This window comes from Myotis daubentonii, chromosome 17, assembly GCF_963259705.1.
Source record: "Myotis daubentonii chromosome 17, mMyoDau2.1, whole genome shotgun sequence".
Taxonomy (NCBI): Eukaryota; Metazoa; Chordata; class Mammalia; order Chiroptera; family Vespertilionidae; genus Myotis; species Myotis daubentonii.
Window position 1 is genome coordinate 13,700,568 of NC_081856.1, and position 12,213 is coordinate 13,712,780.

The following is a 12,213-nucleotide window of genomic DNA, read 5'->3' on the forward strand; positions in this document are numbered from 1 at the left end:
TTAAGTACATGACATGTAATATCTCAATTGATTCTTAGAGCAATTCCTAAAGGTATTACTTATCCCACTTTTTAAGATGAGGTAATTGAAGCATTGAAAGTTGAGCAGCTCACTCAAGACCACACGTTGTGTAGAAGAGCATAGAAAATCAATATGGAACAAGACTACAGAGGTCTTTAAATCTATAATAATAAAAGCATAATATGCTAATTAGTCCAGATGTCCTTCCGGACATCCTTCCGAATGAAGCTGGGGCTGGGGCTGCTAAAGAAGCCCGGGTCCCAGGAGCCAGAGGGAAGCCGGTGCCAGCAGTGGGGAAGGAAGGCCTACTCTTGTACGAATTTCGTGCATCAGGCATCTAGTGCTTTTATAAGATGATTTGGTTTCCTTAAATGATGGCCACTTATAAAAGAGAGTAATTCCAGTTAAAAAAATTAAGCATGCATTGAAAAGGAATGGAGTTTAACAAAATGAGGAGACTCCAGTGGAAACATTGAAATAGTATGGAAAATTGATGATAAATATCTGAACTAGGGACAATACTAAAATCCTGGCTGAACTGATGGGGAGAAGTGAGAGATGAATCTAGTTAGTTTAGATTTCAACCATGCTGTCCAAGAAGGTATAATGAGTCATTTGGAAAAAATTTTCTCGCCAAATTTGCTTTAAGTTTTGAAATGTTTAATATATAAGTGCTTAAGTTTGGATTACCAATATTTTGAACCATTTAATTCCCAGCCAATATCTGATAACTAATCATGATGTTCATTATCTTCACAATTTGCTCTTGAGCAGCTGTGTATATGAGGTCCTTCTTTCTTTTCTTTTTTTATCCATCTTTCTTACTTTCCCTGACTTGTGTAATTTATCTCTATATTCTGCTCCTAAACACCTACTCATTTACTTTCTAAAAATTTAGAGTATCTGTTGTCTTGTCCATTCCTTTACAATCACTTTCTATCTTCCAGATTATTTTCTTCTAGTTTAGAAATTCATTTTCCTCATTGTATTCAAATTTTCCCTTAATAGAATATTTCTAAACTTATGATCATTTCTCCTTTCACATACAAATACCTACTCAGGTTGACTTTGCAGACTTTTGGTATTAAGGGTGTTATTTATATTAATGTCAATAACCCAAATTTAAAAGATAACAATTTTGAAAATTAAAAATGATTACTAAATCAAAATAAGGATGCCAAAGAGACTGAAAATAATAGTTTGAAACATGATTATTTTAATATGTATACAGGGAAAGAGTAAATTCACCAGCAGAAAAAAAAAATACCAAAATTAACATTTTACAGATTTTTAGTCTCAAAGCACAATACATTTTTCATAGAAACAAATATATCACCATTATAGGTACCATAATATGGCAACATTTATACACACAGCCATGTACCATTAGGAAAATCAGTGGCAATGGTGATGCAATACATTAGTTCATCTTCGTTCAACGTTTTGCTATGATACTTCCTGGCCCGCAGGAGTATTTGCCAGGATACAAAAGAAAATATGACGTCAGTGAGAACAACACACAAAAAGCTCTGGCTACCCATGCTTACCCCTTCGTTTACTGTGTGATACAAGGAATGTTTCCCACCATCGCTCTGACTTCATTGCATTTACTACAAAAGCCATTCCCAGGGAATCAAACAGTCTAACAGATTTATGTGGATATGAAGGAATTTTTTTATACAAACAAGAAGTATAGCACCAGGACTTAGTATCCTATATGCCTAAACTTAAGAAAAAAACTATACAGATACTAAGTGGAAAATAATTTGAGATTATTTGGAGTAGGTAATGGCATAGTATTAAGCTGGGGAGAAATGTAATAACACCGTTTCTTTCATTTTAGAGTTATTATTTTTGTCACTATTGTTTTTAAATGTACCAGATGATTGTCTGAGGGCCATTCACATTCAATGTTTAGATTCATGTTATTAGTGGCATATACAAAGCACCATATAATATAACATATAAAATGTAGAACAACCATGACTATGTAATTGTAGAAAAAACTGCTAAGAAAATATAGCAATATTTAACACAGGATTTCTAAAACCATTACATATCCATTACTTTTTCCAAAGCTAATAATGTCCCATGTTTTATTTTACAGACTTTGTGTATCAAGATTTATATGCATTTGGCATTTTTTGGGGGGGAGGGGGTATGGGGGCAGCTGAAAATAGTTGCGACCTTCTGTACAGTAATGTTACAGTTTTATACACTTCAGAAATATGGCATGTGGGGTAGTCTTCACGCTCCTCTTCCAGGTGTTCCGCCTCACACAACAGCAAATACTCTGAAAGCCTTTCCTCCTGGAGGATTCTGTAAACTGCAAAAATATAAATAGTACATTGATGTCACCTCTACATATAATCCCTCAAATAAATCATGCTTTTTTATGACAGTCAAGTAAGCCGCCCTGTGAGGCCAGATGGTCACCTGTCTTAGGCTGCTGTAATTTATAGTTATTGGAAAGCTAGAATGAGGATGACATAATTCTTTTTATTTTAATTTTTAAAATATATATTTGTTATTTTTAGAAAGGAAGGGGACAGAGAGAGAGAGAGAGAGAGAGAGAGAGAGAGGGAGGGAGAGAGAGAGAGAGAGAGAGAGGGAGAGAGGGAGAGAGAGAGAGAGAGAGAGAGAGAGAGAGAGAGAGAGAGAGAAACAAACATCATTCAGCTGCCTCCTGCAAGCCCTCTACTGGGTGCCCTGATGAGTGCCCTGACTGGGAATCCTACTGGCAACCTTTTGGTGCCCATGATAATGCCCAACCAACTGAGCTATGTGGGCCAGGCAGGAAGTGAGACATTTTACAGTCTTCTGCTGAGGACACTTATTCCATAACTTGCTTTTGTGTGTGTGTGTGTGTGTGTGTGTGTGTGTGTGTGTGTGTGTCTGTCTGTCTGGCATGGGTTCTGTAGGTTTGCACCTTCGTGACCAATAAAACCTTGAGAATGATGACACAATTCTTTAAATCTTGGTTATATGCTGAGCTGCAAGTTCACTAAAGAAACTTAAGATGCATAGTAGTCATAATAGTATTTTATATAGACCTTCACCAATTCCAGATCGTGTTTTCATAGATTACCACCTCTGCTTCCAACAGGGCAGCTCGCAGCTGCAGTGCAGTTTCCCTGGGGGAATACTGAGGTGCTGCTATTCAATGCTGAGACCCAGCTTCACTGCCTGACTGCCAAGGTCAGATATGAATGGCAAGTGAAAAAGATGGTGCTATTTAAGCAATACTCTGATTCCCTATCATTGGCATTTCCGAAGTCTGACAAAATTTAAATTTTATGGCTATCATATTCATTAAGATTTTTTAACATCTATAGTTTCAAGAAAACTCTTAGTGAGGAAATTTAATGGTCAAATCTGGAAGGTCCTAAGAATTTTTTCATTAAAATGAAAACACACACACACACACACACACACACACACACACACACACATACCACTCAATCTCATTTTGGAGATATTTTAAGACAAGTGAAAAGCAATACAGAATCATGCATTTTACTCTTTCTTAAATTACTTATATTTTATTTGCCAATATCAATCAAGGGATGTTTTGTTTAAATGTCTAAAGTTTAAAACATATTAATAATGCCATTAATCATTATTTATTCTAATCAAATGTATGCTTTTGAAGTCTGATTGTGTACAGGATTTTTTTAAATGACAATATTTACACAACTTTTGTAAGCACATAGTTTTCCTTTCTTAATGATAAAAAGGACTTTGGAGACCAACACAATAAATGCTAAAAGGGAGACAAAGTAAAATTCCTTGTATATGTTTATTCATGTACAAGAAAAGGGGAGAATTTTAGAGTATATTAAAAAAAGGTGTGCACACGCCACAAACATAGGAGCCAGGTTTTTCACACAAGCTGATGGCCACTTGAAAGCCATTTTATTCAGAGGACACAGATTGACTGAGTTCTAGAAGTGAATGTGTTTTCTTTGTACACAGTGATAATACTGGGAAAATGCAGATTTCTGAGCTTACAGATCTAGCGTAAGCCTGAGCTCTGAGACTGGCCAGTTACATGGCCTTGGACATACCACGTATCCTCTCTGAGCCTCAGTTAATACTCTGTCAACACTAGTGTTGACAGAATCATCTTTACAGTGCTGTTGGTGGAACTGCGTTAATGTACTTGAAGTGCCCAGCAGCTTCTGGGGAATTTGTAGCAGATTCTCAGAAATAAGTATTCTCAGTCTTACTGTTTAAAAATAAAGTTAAGAAATATGACAGGTGCCCTGGCTGGGTAGCTCAGTTGGTGGGAGGGTTGTCCCATACACCGGGTTCAATTCCCGGTCAGGGCACATACCTAAGTTGTGGGTTGGATCCCTAGTCAGGGCATTTATGGGAGGCAACTGATCCATGTTTCCCTTGCACACCAATATTTCTCTCTTTCTCTCCCTCCCTTCCTCTCTTCCTTAAAAATAAAAAAATTAATAAAAACATATCCTGGGGTGAGGATTAAAAAAATAAAGAAATATGACAGGTATAATGAAACTACATCGATCAGCTCAGCTTATGAAACTGCTTATCAGATTCTTATAACTCAAGAATCGACTATATAGCGTATCTGCTTAAGGAGACCATAAGCCAGGCTGTAGAGAAGTCACCTTGACATAGTCTCACCTGAAAACAGATGCTAAATACAAATCAGTCTTTTCATGGAGACGGCACCCCGATGGTTCTGTGGAAGGCAATCCTGGCCCTGCAGGGCACCTCCTTCGGTATCCTTTAAAGCAGTGGTTCTCAACCTTCCTAATGCCGCGACCCTTCAATACAGTTCCTCATGTTGTGGTGACCCCCAACCATAAAATTATTTTCATTGCTACTTCATAACTGTAATTTCGCTACTGTTATGCATCGAATGTAAATATCTGGTATGCAGGATGTATTTTCATTGTTACAAATTGAACATAATTAAAGCATAGTGATTCATTACAAAAACAATATGTAATTATATATGCGTTTTCCGATGGTCTTAGGCGACCCCTGTGAAAGGGTCATTCGACCCCCAAAGGGGTCGCGACCCACAGGTTGAGAACCGCTGCTTTAAAGGAACCTTACTATCATGTAGACCTTCTCTACATATGTAAAAGTTAGGGGGTATTCTGTATCTATACAAAATATATGGGATTTAATACTTCTACAAGTACCAGTGATTTGACAAATCACTATAGGTTCTTTCAACTTTTATTAATACTTGATAAAGTAAGCCCCGTGAATTTTCTCAAACCACCAAAATATATGATACTAATGAGCCAGATACGCTGAGATGACCTGAAAGAGTTCACTTATGTCATAGGAGGCACCCAACATCCAATCAAAAAGAAAACTTGGCTCTGGGGAAAACCAGACTCATTGTTTTTTGTCAAATATTTCGTCAGATAACTGGATTAGAGAAATATTCAGTGCCTTGCTCATCTAGGAGGAATTACATATAAAAACCTAATCTAGAAAATCCAAAAGAGGATGAAAGCTATTTCCTCATTAGAAGATCAGTTAACAAAAGAGCGGTTCTGACTTGTAATCCGATTTTCATTTTGATTTTTGTAAGCCTGCAGGAGACAGGCACCTCTGGTACTACGGCCTCTCCCATCCCTGGTAAACCTACCACTGCCATCAGCAAAGGAAACGCCGCTCCGGCCACTAACCTCAAACCCACACAGAAATGAGCTGCTCATCAAGCAAGCACAAAAGGATGGAGAGATTACATATGTGATTGTGAGTGTACCTTTCTGAGAAGATTCCATTCTGAAAAGAAGCAGTGTAAGCCTTTCTTCGGTCCACGGGCATAACGTCCACGTAACCACCGTGATTGCGAACCACCCCGGCATGGACCGCTGCTCTGCAGATGCTGGACAGCTGAGGGGACAAGGAAGGACCTGCCGTTAGCAAACCCCTGCGGAACTCGTCCGCTCGCTCTTCCGCTGGACTGGGTCGCTGACCTCTGTCTCTCCGTGGATCCTCGGGAGCAGCAGCGGATGATGATGTTTTGTGCGGAGAGGAATGTTTCGAAAGTCAGAGTTAAAGCCACTTCTGAGCCCGTCTGAGGGCAGAGCTCAAGGGTGGCTGCAGTGGTGAGACACCCGCCCCATCTAACCTAGGGAAGGCATGCCATCCAAAGGACAGGCTTTCTCTGTTGTTGAAGCAATAAAATGCAAATTGGCTCCTTTGATCTCTTCTGGGCCTATTGATCATTCTCAAATCTCCGCCTTTGCTAGTCCCTGCTGGAGTCACTCTGACCTAATGTTCACAGATTGTGTTATCAGAACCTCATTTATCTTCAGCTTGACTTACAACTCAACATGCCTCTGTACATCTCTACAGTCCCTTTTCTAAGATACAGGTATATATTAAATAGGGAGTTTTTCCCTATCCTATACTAATAAAAGAGAAAAATGGTAATTGGCGTACGACCGATACCTTTTTCATTGGCTAATCAGTGAGATATGCAAATTAACTGTCAGCCAAGATGGCGGCTGGCAGCCAGGCAGCTGAGAATAGGAGGCTTGGTTGCCCCAGCGATGGAGAAAGTCAAGGATCCCCGCAGCTGCGGGGCTCTGAGCTCCTGAAGCAACAACTCCAAAAGATACAATGTTTCAATTACAGAAGCTAAAAGATGGCGGTTAATTTGCATACTCAGGCTCCAAGCAGAGGGAAGCCAAACAGCCCTGAAGCAGCAGGGCAGAGAGGCCTCAGGGCCTGGGATCAGCAGAGTCGAGAGGCCTCCCGGCCCCGGTGATCAGTGGATCCGAGAGGCCTCCCAGCCCAGGTGATCAGCAGAGTCGAGAGGCCTCCCGGCCCCGGTGATCAGCGGAGCCGAGAGGCCTCCCGGCCCCGGTGATCAGCGGAGCCGAGAGGCCTCCCGGCCCCGGTGATCAGCGGAGTCCAGAGGCCTCCCGGCCCGGTGATCAGCGGAGCCGAGAGGCCTCCCGGCCCCGGTGATCAGCGGAGTCCATAGGCCTCCCAGCCCCCGTGATCAGCGGAGTCGGAGGCCCCGCGATCAGCGGAGCAGAGAGGCCTCCCACCCCGGTGATCAGCGGAGCCGAGAGGCCTCCGGGCCAGGGATCAGGGGAGCCGAGAGGTGTCCTGGCCCTGGGATCAGCGGAGCAGGGAGGCTTCCCAGCACCGGGATCAGTGTGACAGGGTTCGGAGCTCCAACCCTCTGATCGGCCCTGCTCTGTGCATGACAGGAGTGGCGCTGCAACCTCCCTATGGACCCTGCCTTGAGTGTGCCAGGGGGTGGTGCCCCAACCCCCCAATCAACCCTACCCTGAGCATGACTGAGGGTGGCATCACAACCTCCCAATCCGCCCTGCTCTGTGCATGACAGGAGGCGGGGCCCCAACTCCCCAATGGGCCCTGCTCTGAGCCCGACCAGGGGTTACACCTAGGATTAGGCCTGCCCTCTGCCACCCAGGAGCAGGCCTAAACCAGCAGGTCCTTATCTCCTGATGGGTCCCAGACTGTGAGAGGGCACAGGCCAGGCTGAGGGACCTCCTCTCCCAACCCCGAGTGCACAAATTTTTGTGCACCGGGCCTCTAGTTAAATAATATAATATCTTCAGAGAAAATTTTCCCCAAACAGTAACCCCCCCCTTCCCCTAAATATGAAGAACAACCACAGCTTCCACCTAGATGTGCAATGTCTATGGCCACCCCCGTGTGAACGTCTGACTCAAGAGACCGGGACCGCCCGCTCTGTGATCATTGCATCGTGTTAGTTACATAATCTGAATTGCATGGGATTTCTATGGAGGAGAAAATCGTTGTTTCAGGTCCAGCACTTCCAAATTTTTTAAATGACTGACTTCTAGAAGTCAACTCTTTCTTTCTGGCCCATTGAAGGTTTCTCTAAATTTTAACATTTGCTTTAATGCAAATGTTCTGCTGAAATTTGTCAAGATAGCTGCGTACAGCCAGAGGCAATCCCACACAAAGAAACACCAACTGGACCAGCACAGTTGGTCCAGTGACCCACCTCCTTTCCCCATGGGCCTGTTCTGGTCCAACTGGTGTGCTCTTCTCTCATCGCCACGCACATGTGAGGGGCTTACCATGCTTTGTGAAGTGCATCTTACGTGACCTTGCTTTATTACTGTGCTCTGAACCTTGCGGCATCCGTCAGTATTTATTAGCTCAGAGAGCCAGAATGCCAAGCTGGTTAATCCTCTTCATGTTTTAATCAGCCACAAAAGGCTATATATCTAAGCCCCACACCCTTACTCTCAGGAGGCATTTTATCCATCAGTTAAAGTCCCTAGCTGAATTAATATTTTTATCCAGTATGGTTCATAACAGATGGAATTAAGAAGAATTCCTTACACATTTCAGTATTTATCTTGCTCCGTCAAAAGAGGCATTATCAGCATTTTTTCCCCAAGGCAATGGAAGTGCTTAGATAGCACTCGCTAAATCCAAGCATGTAATATGTTTTGAAACTATTGCTTTGCCCATAACTATGCAGTCAGCAGGCATTCCGATTTGAGTTCAGAGATCAGAAGAGATTTTGTGTTCATGTCCACACTTTAAAAGCATTAATACATCATGGGGAAAAAAATTTATCTGTGAAAATAGTGGAACATTTTTAATGAATGCAAGAAGTAACTTCATCTGTCACAAATGAGAAATAAAAGCTGACATCAATAAAACATATAAGTTGTAACTACAGAGGAAAAGAGAGGAAGGTGGGGAAGGGAAGAGGGAGAAAGAAGAAGGGATGTGGGTAGATTGGTTCTCATCTCTCCATATCTTGTATTTACTGATGTAATATATTTTGTAGTGGTGGGAAGATTGGCAGGTGATGGTTGAATCTCTTTCTCTGCACTTACCAGTAATAGTAATCTTTATATTGCCAACTTATGCTTAAAAGTATCTACATAATAATACATAATTATCTGCCCATTTCACTGAAGAAGAAAGATAAAATGATCTCAGGATATAAGTCCTAACAAATCCTTCACTCTAGCAAAGAGATTTCTTACTGCTATAGGGCTGTGGAGGATATTTTGATTTTCAACTAAAATGAAAAGTTTTGGTGCTTAAAGGGACAATGTGGAAAGAATGATTTCTTTGAAACTGATGACTCTAGATATGCTCATTCATATACACAAATTCATTTTTTTCAACAAATATTTATGTGCAAGGTATTTGCTTAGTTCTGATGTTACTTTGTCCTCTAAGTCAAGTCAGGGAGCCAGCCTGTCTTGATCACAGCTGGGCACCCATCAAATCGTTGATGATAAAGTGATGCATGAAATGCCCAGCTGCTGCCCTCGAGGGACTTAAAAACTAATAGAGGAGGTGGGGAAACAATCATAATACCTCACAGGATCAGCTAAGTGCTAATAGGAGAAACAAAGCAATGGGGTTGAAAGAAGGGCAACATTATCCGTGGATTAGGAGAGAAAGTAGCCATGATTTAGGATGTGAAGAGTGACCATGATTTTGACAGAAAGTTAGAAAAAGGATGTTTTTGTTTTTTTTAAACAGAAACAAGAAGATATAAACAAACATGAGCACCAGCAAGTTAAATATCAACAGGACATTCAAGCTGCAGATAGCACACTGCAGAGCTGGAGCTTGGGGGAAGCTGAGATGTGGAGAATAATTTCAAGGTAAAGCTGACCTGAAAGAAACGCTTGCATTTAAAGGAATTACCCAGAGAAATAAGGTAGTAACATACATATCGCAGACCGCTCTTCACAGTCGCATTTCCATAGAATTCAACTGAACACGTGCATCAAGATTATTGTTTCCTAAGAGTGATTTTGTAATTCCCTGGTTTAGAAATCTGTAATGGTTTCTAAATGTCTGCCACACAAAATCCAAATTCATCAGCATGCATTCAGACTGTCCATTTATATGTTTCAAGAGCTGGGTCCCTCTGTCACACTAAATTGGTTGTAGCCTTTTCAGCTTCCATTCTCACCAGTGCAAAGCAAACCTATGTGCTCTGCTCCCTTGCAGCTTATGTGGTCTCCCTGCATGTCTCCATGGGCGCCATTCACCCCACCTAGAATGTGTTCCTTAATCCCCTTTTCCAACCCACGCTTGAAACCCGGCTCAAGAAGCGCTCATCCGTACCAAAGCCATCACAGTTCAAACGCCTTGTCCGATCCCAAGAATGCCATCTACTACAGCACCCCTCAACTGGTTTCCTTTTGTATGAATTCTAGCATATTATCTGTTTGTCATTCTATGCTACTTTGTAAATCCCCCTTTGGCAGTGAAGATATTGTTCATACATTGGACCAATTCTTAATTTTTATCGTTTATACTTCAAATGCTGAAGAACCAAAAGGAAGATTAAAGAAAAGCAAAATGCATTTTGCTTCCAAGAATGCCTCCAGACAATTTCATCAAGTTTGTAATATAAGATATATGGGTAGGATATAAAGAAAAATTTAATCAAAATAAATTATTGTGCACCCCTATTTACATATGGATATTCATTTCTCAGTATTACTGATCATTAACTCTTCTGAGAATATGTATGTCAGTGCAGAATCTGTTTCCTTATTCTGTATAGTAACACCCCCCACCCCTTTTCCACGGAGGCCACACTTCCAAGACCCCTGGTGGATACCAGAAACCACAGATAATACTGAACCCTATATATGCTACGTATTTCTCATATATACATACTAGAATAAAGTTTAATCTATAAATTAGCCAAAGTAAGAGAGTAACATCAATAATAAAATACTACAGTCATAAATATGGACTGTAATATGTTATGCAAATGAGGTTGTGATGTCTCTCTCTCTCCCCTCTCCCCTCACCCCCGTAGAATATCTTACTGTGCTGTGGTCGTCTTTCACTTAAAGGAGCACTTTAGGTTTTCTCTCTGGCATCACTACTCTTGCACTTGGGGTCGTTATGAAGTAAAGTAAGGGTGAGTGGAATGCAAGCCCTGCGATACCATGACAGTTGATGTGATAACAGATCCGGCTACTACGTGACTAATAGGAGGGGAGCATCTACATTATGGAGACGCCATGACATCACAAGACTTCATCAAGCTACTCAGGACAGCATGCAATTTAAAACAAACGAATTGTTCATTTCTGAAAAATTTTTATTTCTTATTTTCTGACCATGGTTGGCTGCAGGTAACTGACACCACGGAGTGTGACACCTTGGACAAGGGGGGCGGCTGCAGTGTGTGCGCGCACCCAGAATGAGGACAAATGTAAGAATATACTGAAGCAGTTTCATATAGCCTTCAGTGGCACTGCATTTAACAAACACTTCTATAAAGTAGTTAATGAATTAAAACGTGTACATATACACACTTAAATGTGTATGTATGGAACCTATACATACATGCACATACAATACACTCAACACATACACAAACTCACGAATGCTGAGAACTGCATAAAGTACGATACTTACATCAGAATAAACTCGAGTTCCAATCACACGAGCATAATGTGGATTTGCTTGCATACAGTTACGAGGGCAGTATACTCTGAAAAATAAATATTTATTTATGCATAGTAAGTAGCTGGTTACTACAATCTTTGTTATAACTAAGACAGACGTGCTTATACAAAAGTAAACTCAGCATTCTAAACCCTACTTTTTTTTTTCTTCCGAAATAGGTCGAATGTAAAAAGACACCTTTGCTTCTGTTTACACTAGACACTTCCAGCCTTTGGCACAAATGTGTTTCTTTTCTTAAAAAAAAAAAAAAAAAAATTACCAGGAAGGTTTCTAATGTAGGACTTCAAAGCAGAAAGAAACACCAGGAAGTAACTCTAAGAATCTGGGTGTTTGGTATCCAATGTGACTGTAGAATTTACTAAACAGTCAACTTGGAAAATCTGAATCATTGTTTGACTCGTAGGTCTCATAGTTTCTTTTTTCTGTGTTCACATCCTAGGTGTCTCATCCAATTTTATGGTTTTAATTATCATCTATAAACTGTTGATTTCCAAATATTCATCTAGAGTTGAGGCCATCATAAATAATTGTTTCTTCATGCTTGTTTTGAGTTAATATCCTTTCATTTATCTGCTCTTGGAATTCTCTCTCAGAATAGATTCTCTCTCAGAATAGATTTATGCCTCAACTTATTTAAGTGATATAAAATTATAAACAAATGCACCACAATATGGTTCCCTAAAAGTCATAAAATACTATATAAAAAAATACCAT

The 12,213-nt window shown here is 40.7% G+C and overlaps 1 protein-coding gene across 2 annotated transcripts in view; it reads right to left on the bottom strand.

The window, feature by feature from the left end:
* Nucleotides 1–1,217: 1,217 nt before the first annotated feature.
* CRISPLD1 (cysteine rich secretory protein LCCL domain containing 1) overlaps nucleotides 1,218–12,213 on the bottom strand; it is a 40,692-nt gene continuing 29,696 nt past the window's right edge. For both annotated transcript variants that reach the window (XM_059672839.1, XM_059672840.1), the window contains 3 exons: nucleotides 11,449–11,524; nucleotides 5,780–5,910; nucleotides 1,218–2,347 (listed from right to left, as the gene is read on the bottom strand). In XM_059672839.1, coding sequence (XP_059528822.1) covers nucleotides 2,296–2,347; nucleotides 5,780–5,910; nucleotides 11,449–11,524 — 259 coding nt within the window. In that variant the 3' untranslated portion in view covers nucleotides 1,218–2,295. The remainder of the gene's footprint in view (nucleotides 2,348–5,779; nucleotides 5,911–11,448; nucleotides 11,525–12,213) is intronic.